The sequence below is a fragment of the Lycium ferocissimum genome, chromosome 8, assembly GCF_029784015.1.
Source record: "Lycium ferocissimum isolate CSIRO_LF1 chromosome 8, AGI_CSIRO_Lferr_CH_V1, whole genome shotgun sequence".
NCBI lineage: Eukaryota > Viridiplantae > Streptophyta > Magnoliopsida > Solanales > Solanaceae > Lycium > Lycium ferocissimum.
Window position 1 is genome coordinate 21,240,985 of NC_081349.1, and position 20,214 is coordinate 21,261,198.

Consider the following 20,214-nt stretch of genomic DNA (forward strand, 5'->3'; position numbering starts at 1 on the left):
TCTTGAAACTACATAGTTTAATTCTACTTGAAGAATGGACTGTCGCAGATGAAGCCTTTCCTAAACTTGAACACTTGGTTTTGTATGATTGCGAACTTCTGAATGAGATCCCATCTTGTTTTGAAGATATCTCTTCTCTAAAGTCCATTGAGATCTGGGGATGCAGCGAATCTGTTGCCATGTCAGCCAGGGATATCAGGGAAAAACAAGTTGAAGAGTATCAAAATTCTGGTTTCGAGGTCTTTATCCACGGGGGAGAGAACAACATTTCGGATTCAGGTAAACTAAGGAAAAAGTTTAACTACACTAAATCTTATTTTTTAACTTTGTTAGATGCATTTTCCAATTACTATGTCGCGCCTTCTATTATTTATTCTTTTCCTCTGAAACCTTGTTAATGTTTTGGCATCATTTATTTACTATTTTATTTGTTAACGGTAAAAGTTCCTGAAATAGATGTACTATCTGATAACAATATAAATGTGGAATTGAAAATAAAGTAAAAGATAGGATTTAGAGAAGACTCAATTAATACAACTGAAATGAACCTTTAAAAGAACAAAAAGATCCACTCTAATCAACCCTAATCTATAGGAAACAATTAATAGGAGAAAGATTTCCCTTAAAAGCCAACTTAACAAGTATATAATCAACCAAGAAAGTTATCCTTACACTCACAAAGGAGTTTCATTATCAGCATATTCAAAACAAGCTATTATCAAATGGGAAAAGAGGGATATTCATCCTCGGGTTAAGGTACCTAAAATATCCCTAATAAGACCTTCAAAATACTATTAGTCCAAAAGTAGAAAAAACACTACGGAGGACCACTCGTCTTCACGATAATTACTAGTTGAGTGACTTTTATATTGCAAAACAAAGAAAAGTGACTTTTTGTGATAATCATCGAGTGACCGTCTGAGAAATCACAACTTGGCATCCTCTAGCACACGCTAGTAGGCTGAATACCAACATACTAGTTGGACATAAACCCACACTACAATGATAATTGATCCTGAAATCTCTTGTCTCGGCACCTCCCTGCACCTAGACTTGGTGACCTTCAAGCCAAGGCTTCAATGCAGAAAATGTGTGCTCAAGCAAATTATTGTACACCAAACTGAGAAAGACCAAAACTTTTATCTACACATTTTCTTCATGTAGGTATTTTCCTTTTAGATTAAATATTTTGGAACATAATTAATTTTTGAGCTTTTAACTTTACAACTGATTTCCTTTTTTCTTCTATAGGTGCTAATGATGATGACGATGCAGAGGGTGAGATGGACTGTGAGTATTAACCAACACAAGTTGGAAGATATCATGAACTTCTTCTCAGTTAGTGTGTTTTTATTTTATTTTTAAGACAGCCCTTCAATTCCTGAGAGAAACAGTTGAATGTTTTTTTCTTTCTTTTGGTTATTAATGGTTGATATTTATGTTTAATGTTTACTACCTGCCTATTTGACTTAACGACTGTCCTCAAGAAGGTATCTGAAAATTGGTCAGAGTATTTTGCTTTTACAGCTTCCCCTTTGTGTATCAAGATAACATCCATAGTTAAGACGAAATTGTAGTTTACGGTTTCAATATTCCAAGTTCAGGTTCTTATAATGTAAGATTGTTCCATCAGATATTTCATTCACATATTATGAGTTTCACTATGAAATCAAAATAGTGATGCAACCAAAGAAATTTATCCGAGTTATAAGTCACTTGGTTCCAATGCTAGAGGACCTCGAGTTGAGGTGAATAATTTCACCATTTTCTTTTTCATTTGATACCCTTGTGCATTTTATGAATTCACCATAATGCTGTTATTTTACTATGCTAAGATCTTGCTCCTTCAGCATACATTAATCAATGCTTTCCTTGCCCTTCTGTATACCGATTTTTCTCTACCAAATGCCAGCTTATATTCTCAAATTGGGAATTCATCTTAACAATTACTTATCTCTTATAATTGTAAATTTCCCAAGAACATATAACGGTAAAGAAGCTAACATATACATTCTAGATAAGTTAATACCACCAGACTTCAATCTATAGCCAATAGAAAGCTGAACTCAGTTTTTCACCGCCAGGTATTTAATAGCTAAAGAGTTTATTTATAATGTCAATGTCAAAGCCAAGAAAGACTTTGTTACAAGTAATAATGAGTACCAGGTAGTGACTGAGTATTTCTTAGTATTCGAATTATATAGGATATTGTTTGTCAGACATAATGATGATAGGATATAGGTCGAATAGTGGGAGAATTTAGAAGATTTCATACATGAAATTTTGGCTAAGGGGGTGACGAAATTCTATCTGTTCATCCTCTCTGCATGCATACCACTTCATTGAAGGTGCATCCACCTCTGAGTTCATCCCGGTTGGAAAAGAAGAGTTAATCTTTGAGGAAGAAGTGTAAAAACTAAGCAAAAGAAATTTCAACTGATGAGAAGGTTAAATGTTTGGAGGAAAAAGAATGTTAAATACAAAGGGGTTATTTTCTCTGGATTTAAGAGACATCAGTGATCAGTTGTGCACTTGTGCTTCCCCTATTTTCATATTAGTACGCCAGTTTCTGTGCCTACGCTTGAGTGATACTTTGCTTGCTTGAGTGATTTGGGTCAAAAATTTGCTTACTGGAGCTGATTTGATGAATTAACACTACGCTGGTTCTTTGGTTCAGCTCATGTTGTTCGGTGCTTCATCTCAAAGCAAAGTGTGAACTTGTAAGTGACGAAGCTTTCTCGGGAAGAACTGTTAACCCCCTGTTTGGATGGTTGTTTCATCGGGTTCATTAATGTATGTATCCATTGTTTTTAAAATTATATTATACGATATTGTAAATCCGTTATTATATAACCATGAAAAAGTTTAATTTTTATAACCACAGATTTAATGATTTTTGTATGGTTACATATCTCATTTCTCCATTATATCCCCACCCACCCACCTCCATCACACCCAATCCCGCCCCACCCCCGCCCTACCATTCACTGCCCCTCACTACAACCACTCACCTCCACCCTACCACCCACTACCCCACGTCATACCACAACCACCCACCCCTACCACTCCACCATTGACTACCTCCACCCACCACTTACTTATTTTTTAAAGTTCCTATTTTATTCCTTTAACTGGGTTTTATTAATATATACTGCATAACATATGATACAGTCTATCCAAACATTGTATTCATTAATACAGTATAAAACCAGACTATACCATACCATATTGTTCATTAATGAACCACGGAAACAACCATCCAAACAAAGTGTAAGAGCCCTAGATGAGAATCGCAAATGACTTATTACTGATGAAAATCATGGTTCTTCTTCTCAGCTGCTTTTAGGAAAGTAAGACATAGGGAGTCCTGTTTCTGTGAGGATTTAGATTTACCCCAATTATAAAAGCTACATTACGATTCAAAGACATTAAAATAATGGATGTGCAAAGGCGTATGACTATGAACACAAATTTGCTAAAACCCAACAAGAAAATGGGGATTTAGTTAATAGAGGAAAATCATTTTTTTACACGGATTGTCCTTCAAAGGCATTGGTCTTTAACTTTTTGGCCCTTAAATTGCTGGTCTTTAATTTTGGTCATTCACTTGAAAAAGTGGCCGTAAATACCCTAAGTTTCTAGGTTCGAATCTTTGTTCAATTAAAAAAAAAATCGCAAGGCAAGGCTTCGCGAAAAGTGTGCTGTAGAAGTTACCTTAAAATTCTGTGTTAAGACAGAATTTGCGTTAAGGAAAAAGTTTGCCTTAAGGCAAGGTTTTACTCTGCCTTAAAGCAAACCTCTACCTTAAGACAATTTTTTTTTTAGACCTTACTTTTGTCTTAATATGTCTAATTTTGTAACGAAACTCTGGCTTGCAATTTTTTTTACTGAGGTGGTTCGAACCCAGAACCTTGGAGTATTTTAGGCGAAGGACAAAAATTAAAAACCTGCAATTTGAGGGGCAAAAAATAAAGACCACCTCCAAATAAGGGCAATCGTGCAAATTGTCCAAATCGATGAAAATAGCAATTGAAAGAAAGTAGAGAAAAATTAACTTACAGCTCCAAAGTATTAACTGAAAATCGAAAAAAGTGTGCAAGTGAATGGTCAAATGAGTTGGTTTTATTTAATTATCTCTTTAATTTTCTTACTTAATGACTTTACGAATCAATTAGTCTGACTTGAGTGACCTTATTGATATAAAACAAATATAAGTAATTTTATAGTGAGGAATTTGCTATAATTAAATGACCTTTTAAGTTATTCACTCTAGTTTCTTCCTCAAATGTTTAGCCTTTTGAATGAACTAGGGGATTATCTCGTTTTCCTCCAGCTCTCCTGGATCATCTTGGACATGCCTCAGAGATTAGAGAATAATACAATGAAAAAATAAATAAACAAGTAAATTAAACAAAGTAAATAGGTGATATATTATATAATGACCTAACCAATCAACCGCTCAATATTATTTTAACCAATGGGTGTTAAATCAACCCGAGCAACTACTATTGATCGTAAACCGAGGAAACGACAGGACGTAAACCGAGGAAATGAGGATCGAGGCAAGGCGGATTGGAACGTGCCTGGTGACACCCGAGCCAATCCGGAAGAGCGCTTGGACCGGAGCTGAGTAAGGACACCATTGGGTCCGTATGGCCGTTGGTCCGTTTGGCCGTTGGTCCGTTTGGGTACAAGCATGCCCCGCACGTGAGCCACGCGTCGCAGCCCCCCGACATGGTCAGCCACCAACCGTGCGTGTGTCAGACGGCGCCGCTCGTCTAATCCCACCAAATCCGCTCAGAGCTGTCCTTGTTATTATTATTTTATTTTGTTTTAGTTCACATTGTACGAAGCCCATGGAGGCAGCACTATAAATATGGGACACCCCCCTCCTTTGTGGGGGTTGGCTCCCTTTATCTTTCAAGAACATTTGCAATTGAAGAATCTCATACTTTCATTCCCCTCTCATGCATTCGGCCTAGGCCATTTCTTTGTAGAATTATTGCTAATCGTATAATACATTGTTCACAAACGTTTTCATCTTCGGCGGCTTCATTAGTGAGCCTTCCAATTTCTATTTCCTTTATCTAACATACATCAAGAACAAAGCACATATCCTATACCCACTTACAAATTCAATTGATTATCCGATTTCGGGTAAATGTTGGCGCCCACCGCGGGGCTAGGATAATAGTTCTTAGTCTTCGATTCTTATCAAACTCATTTAAACCGTAACCCCTCGTTCGTCTCGTCAAAAACAAATCTATGGTCGACGTCGGCAATCCGGCCACGTTAACAACACCGAAATTGTGGCAGTAAAAACGAGGGCCGAACGACGGGGGCTACCGAATCCTGCCGACCCGAACCCCGTCGACTCGAGGGAGGGGCTCAATCGGCAAAACACCGTGGATCAAGAGAATGCTGCCCTACCGGCCACTGATCCTCTAAGAACTCATAACTCCGTTACATTGTCTCGGACCCAAAGCCGGAAGAACCGAGGCACCGAACGACTCGCATTAATTTGCGATCGATTTTCGAGATGTTGCAGAACAAAGGCAGCGATCGCCGAGCAAGGAATGGCGATTGCCCGTTGCAAGGCGGACAAGGGGAAGTGGGCGGAAAAAAGCCAAGGGTACGTTGGAGAGCGGAAAGAATGAGCCGCGCGTGGTCGAGAGCAATGATTCTGGGGCCGGCTCCTCCACCGAGGTCCTAAAGATGCTTGAGACTTTGGCAAAACGAGTGGATTCGACCGAAAAGAAGGTTGAGACATATAACTCTCGGGTGGACCAGATACCGGGGGCCCCGCCTTTGCTGAAGGGGCCGAATTCGAAAAGGTACATTCAAAGGCCTTTCCCACCAAGTGCGGCCCCAAAACTGATCCCAAAGAGGTTCAAAATGCCTGACATACAGAAATACGACGGCACCACGGACCCGCACGAGCACGTGACCTCATATACCTGCGCCATAAAGGGCAATGATATGGAAGAAGACGAAATTGAGTCGGTACTACTGAAAAAGTTTGGAGAGACTCTGTCGAAGGGAGCGCTGACGTGGTATGACCATCTACCCGAGCACTCGATCACTTCGTTCGAAACGCCGGGCCGACGCCTTCGTAAAGGCGCACGTCGGGGCCATCAAGGTGCGTGCCCGTAAGGCCGACATCTTCCGGATTACACAAAGGGACGATGAGTTACCGAGAGAGTTCGTCACCCGGTTGCCCGCAGGAACGGATGGAATTACCCCTGGCAAGGTCGAAGAACGGGCCGCACAAGCTTTCACAAAGGGGCTCAATATGCCTAAGCTCGGTTGCTTCGGCCAAGTCAAGGAAAACTTGTCGGAATACGAGGCCGTAACACGGGCCGATGTCCACAATCGGTATGAGTCGAAGATTCGGGTGGAGGATGACCCGCCGAGCTCTCTCCGGTAAGGTCAAAGATGAACGTGCTTCGAGAAACCGAGGAAGGGTTACGAAGCGAAGTCCGAATCAACTAAAGAAAGGTTTCGGCCATACTCGCACCGAGCGATCAAATTTTAAGACGGAAAAATCAAGGGAAGGCCCGAGCCACCCTCCGGCCGAGGTAGCGAACGGACACGCGCCCGCCAAACGCTTCTGGGGCCCTCGTTCGTAAGCGACACCGGAGTTCCCCAAGAATAAAGGTCCTCCAAGGATTTCGGAATACAACTTCAACGTCGCATTCCTCGGATCTTGTCTCGCCATCGGTCGTGTTTCGGACGTTCGGTGGCCGAAGCCACTAAGGACAGATCCCGGGACACGGGATCCGAGCATGGTTTGTGAATACCACGGAACTCACGGTCACAAACCGAGGATTGCCGCGCTTGAGAGAAGAGGTAGCCCGGTTGTTGAAAAAACGGCCACCTACGAGAACTATTGAGCGAACGAGCCAAAAGCCATTATAAGGAGAGAGAAGTTCATCGAAGGATCGAACCGCCGAACACCAAAGATGTGATCAATATGATAGTCGGGGGATTGACGTCCCTAGGTGTCCGGAATGAAGCGGACAAAGATCTCCATTGTTCGGGAAAACGTACCCGAGATCATTTATCCGAGCTTCCATCTCCTTCGACGACGCGGACGCAGGCGTCATTCAACCGCACAATGACGCGTTGGTAATTTCTGTACTTATCTTTAAAACTATGGTTAAACGTATCTTGATTGATCCAGGTAGCTCAGCCAACATAATTCGATGGAGAGTGGTCGAAAAGTTAGGACTGCTCGACCGAATCGTACCGGCAGCCCGGGTACTCAGCGGGTTCAACATGGCGAGCGAAACCACAAAAGGGGAGATCTCACTGCCCATAAACATTGAGGCCACCATTCACGTACCTGTTCTACGTAATCGAAGGGGACATGAAGTACAATGCGTTGTTGGGAAGACCTTGGATACATAGCACGAGGGCGTGCCTTCAACATCGCATCAAATGCCGAAGTTCCCCACCTTGAGGGAGTGAAAACCATCCGCGGTGAGCAACCCGCAAAGAAAGGAGATGTTCGCCGTAGAAGAACCGCCGCCCGCCCGAGGAACCGGCTCAAGAAAAAAGGGTGTAACCGGGGAGGAGCCCCCCAATAGCAATCAAAGAATATCGGAGCGGATCCGAGTACGGAGAGGATGACTTCGGATGCCCCGATCTTTTGTCACGCCGACGACTCGGACGCAACCAAGTCGACCATAGAGGAGCCGGGAGCGCATCATTCTCGTTCGAGTTCCTACCGATGTAAAGGTATACCCGGGCACGGGCTTACCCCGAGCTCGTGCACAAATTAATTGAGTTTCTTCGAGCTAACGCCGATTGTTTTGTACGGTCGCATATAGATATGACGGGTATATCACCGAAGTAGCTTCACACAAACTAAGCTTGGACGGTAAGTTCTCCCCGTGAAGCAAAAAAAGGAGGCCCATGTCGGAGTCAAAGCATGCCTTCATCAAAGACGAGGTAACAAAGCTTTTAAATACGGGTTCCATCCGGAGGTGAAATATCCGGATTGGCTCGCTAATGTGGTGGTGGTGCCCAAGAAAGGTAATAAATTTCGATGTGTGTCGATTATAAAGATTTAAACAAGGCATGCCCGAAGGATTCATTCCGTTGCCGCACATCGATAGAATGATCGATGCTACTACGGACATGAAATGTTAAGTTTTCTCGACGCTTACTCCGGTATAACCAAATCCGGACGCACCCGAGGATCAAGAGAAAACATCCTTCATAACCCGATATGGGACTTCATCGTTATAACGTCATGCCTTTCGGATTAAAAAATGCCGGTGCAACTTACCAACGCCTAGTTAACGAAATGTTCGAAAAACATATAGGGAAAACGATGGAAGTTTATATTGATGATATGGTTGTTAAGTCCCTGGAAACAGAGGACCATCTAAAGCATTTGCAGAAACCTTCGATGTGCTCCGTATACAACATGAAGCTTAACCCGAGAAGTGCGCCTTTCGGGGCGAGGTCCGGCAAATTTTTGGGCTTCATGGTATCGAACCGGGGGATCGAAATCAACCCGGACAAAATCAAAGCCATCGAGGATATCGAGGTCGTGAACAACATAAAAGGGGTACAAAGGCTCACCGGGAGAATAGCGGCACTGAGTCGCTTCATATCGAGGTCCTCCGACAAATGCCACCGTTTCTTCTCTTTGCTCAGAAAGAAGAACGACTTCGTTTGGACACCGGAGTGTCAAGAGGCTCTACGAGAGCTGAAAAGGTATTTGACCAGCCCCCCGTTGTCGCACACACCGAAGGCCGACGAGCCGCTTTTCCTCTACCTAGCTGTCTCCGTGAGTAGCGGAGTGGCGTTTTGGTCCGAGAGGAATCGTGTACGCAATTCCCCGTCTATTATGTGAGTAGAACTTTGGGGGATGCGTAAACCCGTATCCTCATTTGGAAAAATTGGCGTTAGCATTGGTAAGCGCCTCCAAAAAACTCAAACCTTATTTTCAATGCCACCCTATACGTGTTGTGACCACTTACCCTTTGAAAAATATCATGCATAAACCGGAGCTGTCCGGTAGGTTAACGAAATGGGCTGTAGAAATTAGCGGGTACGACATCGAATATAAACCCCGAACGGCCATCAAATCCCAAGTCTTGGCCGACTTCGTAGCCGACTTTGCCCCCGCTATGGTCCCCGAGGTCGAGAAGGAACTCCTGCTGACCTCGGGAGAAACCACGGGCATTTGGACTCTACATACGGACGGGGCCTCGAACCTTAAAGGTTCCGGGCTGGGAATCGTCCTCAAAAGTCCGGCCGGGGATATCATTCGACAGTCGATTAGAACTGCTAAATTGACTAACAACGAAGCCGAGTATGAGGCTGTGATTGCAGGTTTGGAGCTGGCTCGGAGCATGGGAGCCGAACGCATCGAGGCTCGACGCGACTCGCTCTTGGTCGCAAACCAGTGAACGGTGTTTTCGAGGTCAAGGATGAACGGATGCAGAGGTACCTCGAGAAAGTCCAAGTGATACTTCACCGATTTAGAGAGTGGACCGTGCAAAGACATACCGAGGGAGGAACACCGAGGCCGACGCCCGGCAAACTTAGGGTCCTCGGTCGACGGGGAGAGATCAACTCCGCACCACAAAGGCACCCGACAAACACGGCCATAGAAAACGGACATGCCGAGATAAACACAATGGGACTTAACGCGGGATTGGCGCAACAGTACATCGACTACTTGCGCGACGGCAAGCTCCCGAACGACCCAAAGGAATCGCGGTCGTTAAGAACCAAGGTCGCACGATTTTGCTTGGCGGATGGTCCGTTGTATCGACGATCCTTTCTCGGCCCACCGGCCAAATGTTTGGGGCCCCGGCGAAACGGAGTACGTGAGAGAGGTCCACGAAGGAACCCGTGGCAACCACTCCGTGCCGAAGCTCGGTCCGCAAAATCATCGGGCCGGTTATTACACGGAATAGGATGGACGAAGACTCTAAGAATTTTGTCCGAAAGTGCGACGGTGCCGAAACATGCCCCGATGATCCATCGGCCCGGGAGTTACCGCACTCGGTCATCTCACCCCGGCCTTTCATGAAGTGGGGGAATGGACATCGCGGGCCCGCTACCCCAAGCGCCGTGTAAGGCCCGTTTCATTCTTTTATGACCGACTATTTTTCTAAACGGGTTGAAGCACTGTGCCTTCGAAAAGATAAGAGAGAAGGAAGTGATCGACTTCATACGGGATCACATCATCCGCCGTTTCGCATCCCCGCCGAGATAACTTGTGATAACGCCCCCGCCCGTGGGCAGCAAGGTCAACGGTTTCCTCGAAGGGTTGAAGATCAAGAAAATCGTATCAACCCCGTATCACCCATGCGCGAACGGACAGGCAGAATCCACGAACAAAACAATAATCCAAAGTCTAAGGAAGAGGCTTGAAGCGTCGAAGCACCGTTGGAAAGACGTATTACCGGAGGTGCCGCGGGCCACGGACCACATCCAAGTCGAGCACCGGAGAAACTCCATTCTCGTTGGTTTACGGGGCCGAAGCTCTTATCCCCGTAGAAGTCGGTGAACCGACTCTCCGTTTCAGGTACTCCACCGGGGAGTCAAACGAGGAAGCCATGGCTGTGAAACTTGACCTCGCGGAACGAACTACGCGAACGCGCATCTATTCGCATACGCCCAAAAGCAAAGAACGGAAAGATACTACAACCGGAGATCCATTTTTCCGCATTTCCAAGTGGGGGACTTAGTGCTTCGAAAGGTCACCTTGCACACCAAAAACCCCAACGAGGGGAAGCCGGGTCCGAATCGGGGAAGGCCCGTACAAGGTGACCGTATAACGGCAAAGGATCGTACCGCTAGAATCAACGGACGGGCAACGACTACGCAACAACCGGAACGTGGCTCATCTAAAGAGATACTACCGTTTAAGGTATGGGCCATATTCTCTCATTAACCTTTCTCATTTTTGGCAGAAGTCGAGAACGGATGGAAAATAGAATCTAGACCTGAAAACACGTGTTGCACTCTTTTCCTTAGTACGGTTTTGTCCCAAAGAGGGTTTTCCGACGAGGTTTTTAACGAGGCAACAAGTACAACGTGTTACTGAACAAGTATGAAGGGCAAAACGAACATTCACCCGGAGGAAAAAACAACAGCACCTTAAAGCTCGGACAGTGCTGGGGGAGTACCGTGCCCACACCGACGACGACACCGATTAAAGTGGACAGGAAGATTCAACATTTGCTACGGCAAAACAAAGGCCCGGCCACCGGCCACAGCCTCCAATGTAAGGACCAAACGATCATAATGAATCGTGTCCCATCCAAAATTTGCTACGGCAAAATAAGGCCCGGCCACCGGCCACAGCCTCCAATGTAAGGACCAAACGATCATAATGAATCGTGTCCCATCTTTACACTTGCTACGGCAAAGGAAGAAAGAGTCAAAACTCTCATATGTACAAACGTTTTACAAAAGCAAAGTTGTCAAAAGCTGTCAAAGTTAGCAACTTCCTGTTAAATTGTACTCTACAAAATAGCAAAGGCAACCGACCAAAAACTCGATAAGACCCCCAAACGGGGGCTGCCACTTTATTAGCCAAGGCTGAAAAGACACCGGCCCTAAAACAAAGCCGAAGTAAAATGTCGACTCTAGTAAAACGGCCCTCGAAATTCGGAGACGACCGAACTCTCGAAGAGTCGGGTAAAAAACCGAACAAGCATGATGAATCGGTGACCACGAGTCACCTTACCGTGAAAACGGACCAACAATCGCAGTAAAGATAATGACGAACATTCAAACAAAGAAGCTGGAAAGATACACTTTTCATTTATATACAACTGATGTTCTTTACATTGAGAAAAAGAAAAATGAAAGTTCTATGAAAATGAAAAATAAAAAGATAGATGCCAAAGTAATGGCTCTACACTATCCGCATGGCTGTGCAGTGAGGATGAATGTTCGGACTCGGTCCGCCGAGTCATCCGACTCGGACCCGAGAGCGCGGTTGGCCTTCTCCTCCATCCCTTTGGCTTCTAGTATCGTGGCCGGGGAAGGTTCTCGAGGCCGTGCTCAACTTGCTCGGGGCGAGGCGCCGAGATTTCCACTTCTCATACTCGGCGACAATAGCGGTACGAGCCCCCGCCGCCTCCACACTTCTCCATGCTTCCTCCAAATCGCTTCGCCCTTGGCCGCTTTGGCTTCTAAATGAGCCCGGTTTCTTTCGAGGTCATCTTTCACATGGTTGGCCGCATCCAACTTGGCTTAAGGTCGTCATCGGCTTTATTCGCCCTCGAGTTCTGCTCTAATACCCTCACATATCCGGCCCGCTCCTCGGCTCTTTCCTCCAAAATTCCCCGCCGCGCTCGTTGAACAAGGCAGCCTCGTACTCGAGTCGCCGGTTCCTCTCGGGACAAGCCCGTAGCATCGAACACCCTTCACCGAGTCCGGGCCCTCTCCCCGAAGTCGGGAAACCGTGGCCTCGAGTTCGTCCAACCGCGCAGAGAATCGGGTTTTATCCCGCCAAGGGCGATCTTGTCGCCTCGAGACCCGTGCTATAATCGGTCATGGCGGCCGTGTCGCTCGCCAAACGACGGTTCTCCTCCTTAACCGCATCGAGCTCGGGGGCGAAGATTGGCCAGCACGGCCACCCGGCCAACTCTCCCTCCTTTCGCCGTTGTGTGTTGATATTTCTCCGTCTCCCGCCCCGGGCATCGAGTTGGCCCCGAGGTCGTCTATCTCGTGTTGGGCACGGATGAAGGCCTCGTTGACCAGCACCACACTCGCAAGATAAGACAAACCAAAGGACTTAGGCGAAGAAGGGATGGCATTCTGAGAATAGAATGTACAAGGGTGGTTAAGAATCTTACCCGGTTGCCCGCGTGCATACCCTCGTTCATAAGGCACTGCCAAGTGACCCCGGTCATTTTGCGTTTGTCCGAATCCGAGACAAGGGGACGCAAATAGCTCGCAACGCCCACTGGGCGTGATAAGAAGCTAAAGTCTTCGGGGACAGGTTGACCACTGCTGATCGGGTCCTCCGAGGTTCCACGCCGGGCCGGGAAAACGTTCACCAAACTGTCCCTAGCGCCAGATTCGGATGCTCGGCTGGCCGGCCTAGTGACCCGAGGTATAGGGAGGTGACCGAAGCCCGCTGTTTCGCAAGAAGCGGGGGGAGTCCCCGAGAACATGTCATCGAAATCATCCACACGACGAGCCGGAGCCGGAGGAACTCGGGAGCGGCCTCAATGTTTTCGGCAAAGGCCGTGGCTCCGCAACACGGCTGTGCTCGTACCCGGAAGGTGGACGGACACCTGTGGGGGCCTCGATCTCCGGTTCTCCCGCTGCCCTTTCACCGGCCTCGGCAGCTACCGCTTCCCCGGGTCTTTTCCTTTGCAGGGGAGTATCCTCCGAAGAAGTTTCACCTGAAATGTCGACAAAGTCAATCGACCGGCGGGGACCGGTGAAAGTATTTCTTCCGCACCCGAGCGGGAGGCAGAACCAACGGCCTTTCGCCGATAGAAGGAAGGGGGAACGGAGGCCGCCTCCTCCGAGATTGGGGCCACGGAGGGACCGAGCCGACCCTCCGAACACGACGACGTGTCGGGCTCGGCCTCCTCCCTCGACGACCGGGCGACACTCCGTGCCTTCTTCCTTTTGGTGTCCGCGCCTTCTCGAGGTCCTCTTTCTTTGGCGGCATCGTCAAGGACACGGGAAGAACCCGCCGTGTCGAACCCGATGACGGCAGCAGACGAGCGGTTCCCGATTCGGCCTCGAGGCCACCGAGCCCTTGGGCAAACCCGAAAGGCAAAGGCAAGAGCGAGGGTCAAGATTCAAAAGGCCACGAGCAGTGGAAAACACAACAAAACATGAAAGAAAATATTACCATGATTTTGCGCCACCCACCGGCCACGAGACAGGTGAGCCCATGTTCGATTCTCATAGGGTACCGCGCAGGAGCGCACGACCCATTCGCTCGCATCGCGAATAACGGGAGGAACGTATCCGTTGGCTGAACAAAAGCAAAGAGGAAGCAGTGAGGCAACGAAATCGAAGAAGAACAAAAGAATGGCTAAATGCATAAAAACGATTGCCCAAAGACTCGAACTTACGCTTATCGTTCCATTTCTCCGGAAAGGGCGTGTAGCCGGCGGGGATGATGTCCTCGGTTTTCACTCGGACATATCGCTCTAACCAGCCCCTGTCCCGGTCTTCGTCCATCTTCGAGAAGAACGGGTTCCGGCTGCGCTTGACAAGTTTTATTACGCCGCCCCGGAAGACCCTCCTGTGGAATACAAAGCGTATCAAATGGCCCAGCCGTAAATTCCTTCTCGCGTTGTTGGCTAAAAACCGGAGACACGCAACGACCCTCCAAACGATCGGACCGATCCGCGCTAAAGTCACACCGTAGGTCCCGCACATATCAAGGATGACCGGATCAATCGGAGGATCGATTTCGAGGGTAAAAGGGTAAGTATATACGAACAAGAACCCTTCTCGTGATCGGTGACGTATTCATCCGGCCCGGGAGCAAAAACCCCACGGCGGGTATCCCATCCGCAATTAGCCGCCCGGACTACGTCGAGTTTTTCCTCGGTAATCGATGAAGGGTATCGCCTCACATCATATCCCCTGTCCGAGACGGAGGACGGCTTGTCGACCTCGAGGTCTTTGTTAAAATTGAATTTGGCCGGAATAATATCTGAAACTGCGAGCTCGATTTTAGCCGGGATGCAGGACCGGATCCCGGGTGACATCGGTGGAACTTCGTGGGAAGTGGATTCAGACATCTCGAAAGTACGAAAGGAGAAGGGTTCGAAAGTGAAAAGGGAAGTGAAGGAACTGGTAATTGTGGATGACGAAACAGCAGCACCCGAACCAAAGCGATTGGCGAAGTCAACTCTTTTGCACTAATTTCGAGTTAGTGAGTTAAACAGCAAGTCGAATGCAGCAGATAACAATTTATGGGAACGTGAAGGAATGTAGAGAAGAGAGGAGGCTGAAGAGAAACAGGATGTGAAAATGGTAAATGAATAGGTAATGGGCCTTAAATAGGCGAGGAAGGGGAACGGTTACCGAGGGAGCCCAATCGAATAGCGCCGCGTGTCCCCATCATTAATGAGAGGCGACTTGACACGACGTGCGAAAGGCGGTTGGCAGAGCCGTTACGTAGTCATTCCCGCCAAAATGTGAAGATAAGAACGAGCTGGCCGAGTCACCGGTTTCTAAGGTTATTCACTCCCCGTTATCCCGATGGATCGGCACAACGAGGAGTGAGGGGCTATCTGTATACGGTGAAAACCGGACATAACGTAAACCGAGGAAATGAGGACCGAGGCAAGGAAGATTGGAACGTGCCTGATGACATCCGAGCTAAACCGGAGGAGCGCTTGGACCGGAGCTGAGTAAGGACACCATTTGGTCCGTACAGCCGTTGGTCCGTTTGGCCGTTGGTCCGTTTGGCCGTTTGGCCGTTGGTCCGTGTGGTCGTTCGGTCCGGCACGCCGTTGAACGTGAGCCACGCGTCGCAGCGCCCGACATGGTCAACCACCAACCGTGCGTGTGTCGACGGCGCCGCGCCCAATCCCACCAAATCCGCTCAGAGCTGTCCTTGTTATTATTATTTTATTTTATTTTTAGTTCACATTGTATGAAGCCCATGGGGGGGCAGCACTATAAATATGGGACACCCTCCTCCTTTCGAGAGGTTGGCTCCCTTTATCTTTCAAGAACATTTGCAATAGAAGAATCTCATATATTTACTCCTCTCTCATGCATTCGGCCTAGGCCATTTCTTTGTAGAATTATTGCTAATCGTATAATACATTGTTCACAAACGTTTACATCTTTGGCTGCTTCATTAGTGAGCCTTCCAATCTCTATTTCCTTTATCTAACATACATCAAGAACAAAGCACATATCCTATACCCACTTACAAATTCAATTGATTAAACTTAAGTAATTAAGTTGAAAAAGCTAAAAGAATCAAGACGCACATGATTCTGGTTGCCAACATCTCTAGGATCTACTTGTCCGATGAATTCTTCACAAAGAAACAAGTAAAAATCATCATCACTACAATGATCGAGAAAGAATACCCAACCAAACAAAAGATATTTAATTGTAACTCTATATCATTACTATCACAACAACCATTTTTTTTTTTTTTTTTTTAATAAAAGAGATTGGTGTTAGAGCTAAAATAGAAAATTTACTAGTATTTAGAAAGAGAGAAGAATATCCAGGAATAAAATACTGAGTTCAAAAGAAGAAAAAAATTAGTTATTGGCAGGAAAGAAAAGAGAGCAACAATTTCTTCTGTTAAAAAGGGTCCAAAAAAGAACGAAGGAAGACACTAATGAATGATTTACTTTTTTTAAGAAAATATTTATTTTATTTGTAAATAGCCCTTCTAGTTAAAAAATAGACAAAATAAAACAAAATAGCCCTTCTAGTTTTTAATATGTTAATTACAACTGAATCTTTTATTTAAGTGTTTTTCTTATTTATTTTGAAACATTTTAAATCAAAGAAGGCCAATTTGTGAAGGGAACATAACATTTTTGATCTGTGAAATGTTGCTTTATTCTACTTTCAGTCCTTATATTATTTGATAAAGTATATTTAACTTTCAATTAAATTAATCATGTGATTTTGGTCCCTAAGCTAACAGAAAGAAAGAAACAAAGTTTGTTGGCTTAAGGACCAAAAATGCACAATTTATTTAAATGAAAGTTTGATGTGCTAAGATGAATAACCCAAGGACCAAAAAGAGAATTAATCAGTAATACAAGGACCAAAAATCACTATTTTCCCTTTTTTATGAATTGCTAAAATGGGCCTCTCTTATATCCCTTGTAGTCTAGTTTAGTACCCAAAGTTCAAACCTTTTTTTGAGTACTCTCTAATAAAGCTCTGTTCCAAGTTTATCAAAGAGCAGTTTAATCCTTTGAAAAGTGAAATGGTGTTTACTATTAAATGAATGAAGCACAATCCAATTTTTCCCGGAATCAGCATGCTCTTAGTATATAACTGAAATTATAATGATAAAGCTCTGAGTAGTTACCCCAATAAAACTGTGGCTAGAGGAGGTTGGGGGGGGGGGGGATGGAGGAATTTAGAGCCCGTTTGGATTGACTTATAAGTTGCCCCCATGGTTCGCTTTTTTTTTTTTTTTGGTGGCCAAATTAAAGTCGTTGTCTTAAAATAAGCCAAAAATTAAGTTTATTGCAACATAAAAAGCGACATAGTACAATTTCTTTCTCATTTACTTTTTTATAAATCCCATCCAAAATTACTAATGGTATGAATGCGTCTAGTCTTAAAACTTGGAAAGCAATCAAGAGAATACATTTTCTGAAAAGCAAATCACATGGCCCTTTAAAGAAAAAAATGGTGAACCTTAACTATTAAGAGAAATACATATAAATCAAGTAAAGAAAAGCTTCTAAAAAATAACATGCAGCTGATGCCATATCCATGTTCCTTCTCATATCCAATTTAAATGACGGAGCGGGTTAAGACAGGGGTATAATTAAAATTTTAATGATGGGAGGGATATTTTTTACACAAATTCGTAACAAAAGATATTTTTAGCCTTTTTCTCAAAGTAGAGGGATATTTTTGACCCTTGTCCCTTTTTTCTTATTAATTTTGAAATATTTTAAATTGGAAAATGAAAGAATTTTATTTTTGTGAATTGGAAAATCAGTCTCTCACCCAAACTTTTCTCTCATATCCCTAGTAGTCTTAGTCTAGTCTAGTAGTAGTACCCCAAAGTTGAAAGCTTCTTTCTTTCAGTACTCTCTAAGCTTTGAACAGTGAAATGGGTTCAAACCCATGAAAGGGAAACTAAAGATTACACCATTTTGAAGAGCAATTTTACACTTTTAATTTTGATGTCTATACTATTCATAATTCTTCATCCATTTTGGAAAGCTGGTAACACATGGCAATTTCACGTACTACTATGGTACACCCTTTTCTTGAATTTCACCTTTTCCTGTCATTATTAGCCACTATGCTTTTGTTAATTGTTGCATTTAAATTATAACCCATTTGCTTAATTACCCAAAATGGACAACTATGTAGCTAGATGAATGTTATTCCATTTGTATTTTTTAGTTATTTAGCAAAGTTGCTATTCTTGAATTTGAGTGTGCCCCATTTTTGTAGTAATTTAGTTGCTTTCCTCTAACTGCACTGTAATTGTGAAAAAAAAAAAAAAAAAAAAAAGAAGTTGACAGAATTACTGCCTATAAATATTGTTGTCTTGGCATCTTCTCTTGAGCCGAGAGTCTATCGGAAATAGCCTCCTTACCTCCCAAGGTAGGGGTAAAGGTCTGTGTACACTCTACCCTCCCCACCTGGTGGGATTATACTGGGTATGTTGTTGTTGGTGTATGCTTCAGAAGTCGCATATAAGTTATAACCGATCAGCTTAATTACCCAAAATGAATGTTAACAGAAGTCAGGAGAACTGGAAATTCCAGTTGTATTTTATGGAGTAGTAATTAGCAAAGCTGTTGTCTTGAATTTGAGTGTGCCTCATTTTGTAATTTAGCTGCTTTGGACCTGAAAGCCACTTGACATAATGAGACATTTTGTAATTTTAAAAAGAAATAAGTTGAAAAACATATAGAGGCAGAGCCAGGATTTCAACTTTATGGGTTTTGGATTTTAGAATGACGACGTCAAAATGCTAATATGTATAGTTCTATATTTAATATTGTACATGTTTAATGAACTTTTTAACAAACATATACTGTTTGCGCAAAAATACCGGGGTTGGTCGAACCTGTATAGGGGCTTCTACCTCCACCCCTGGAAACATATTACCTAAATGTACCCTTCGGCCGTCTAGTTTACCAAACATGGCCGAAGTATACACTGCCTATACACTTCGACTGTATAGGTATGTAATAGGTGTGTATATTATATGTATAGGTATGTATATTTAGTATACTGTTATAATAGGTATGTAATAGGTGTGTATATTATATGTATAGGTATGTATATTTAGTATACTTTATACTGTACCTATACACTGTGAACATATTTTGTAAACTAGATGCCAAATGGTATTTGGCTGTATGTGTATATTATATGTATAGGTATGTATATTTAGTATACTTTATACTGTACCTATACACTGTGAACATATTTTGTAAACTAGATGACCAAATGGTATTTGGCTGTAATTTTCCCTAAATTTAATTGCTAAGAAGTAAGAACTGAGTGAAGGGCAGGTGGGTGCACTAAGCTCTAGGTATGTATATTTAGTATACTTTATAGGTATGTATATTTAGTATACTTTATACTGTACCTATACACTGTGAACATATTTTGTAAACTAGATGACCAAATGGTATTTGGCTGTAATTTTCCCTAAATTTAATTGCTAAGAAGTAAGAACTGAGTGAAGGGCAGGTGGGTGCACTAAGCTCTAGGTCACGCGGGGTGCACCAAGTCAATGCTCTAGTAGGGGAACATCATAATGGATGAGTATGAAAGCTTAAACCTGGTTGCTCATATATAGAATTGAGAATTTAAGTAGTTTCCAGGAATGCTAAATGATCCTACAGTAGCATAGCTCAAGGCATTAGCTTCTTTCATTTTACCATTCGCTTTTCTTCCCAAATTCCTCCGTGGAACGTGTAAATCATGAAAGTTTTTGGTCGTCTGCTCCATTCCTTGTGATCTCTTTTACCTTTTCCAGTGTTCAAGTGAGAAGTGCTTGAGAAGTGCATTGATATTTGAAGCTCAGAGAGGATATAGGAACTTTGTGAGCCAAAATATGAGGTACTAATATTGATATTTTTATGGTTATATGAATTCTTCGTGATTGAGGTAAATCTTTGACATGAATGCTAATATTTAAGCCATGTAATGTCATGCAGGTTTAACTATTTTCTTTCTTCCAAGATGTCAACAGTATTTTCTAGGACAAAACATAAGCTTGCGGAAAAGCTGTTGAAGGAAGTCGATGTTTATGGCCGCGCTAGTGTCAAGGATGGGTCTAAATTTCTAAATAAGGTTACATATTTGTTTATCAGTGAATCTGTCTAGATTCTTGATGAATGGGAAACATGTATTGTGCTTTTTTAGTTACTTCCCCAGCCTCCTCCTCAAGATGGTTTCTTATCCTTCTCTCTTATTTTCTTTTTGTCGATTGGCACTCATGCTATCTGACAAATGATTGAATGTGTGGCTTGCTGTAAAGACGAAACAGTTAAGACTTTATTAAAA

The 20,214-nt window shown here is 44.1% G+C and overlaps 1 protein-coding gene across 2 annotated transcripts in view; it reads left to right on the forward strand.

Annotated features, from left to right (window-relative positions):
* Positions 1-20,214, forward strand: part of LOC132067520 (ATP-dependent DNA helicase homolog RECG, chloroplastic) — a 97,582-nt gene that overhangs the window by 59,571 nt on the left and 17,797 nt on the right. Inside the window, exons 1-3 of one of the 2 annotated variants that reach the window (XM_059460786.1) lie at positions 17,745-17,938; positions 19,685-19,767; positions 19,866-20,001. The exons of the other annotated variant lie outside the window; for it this stretch is intronic. Coding sequence (XP_059316769.1) covers positions 17,915-17,938; positions 19,685-19,767; positions 19,866-20,001 — 243 coding nt within the window. The 5' untranslated portion in view covers positions 17,745-17,914. Of the gene's footprint in view, positions 1-17,744; positions 17,939-19,684; positions 19,768-19,865; positions 20,002-20,214 lie in introns of those variants that run through there. 2 annotated transcript variants of the gene reach the window in all.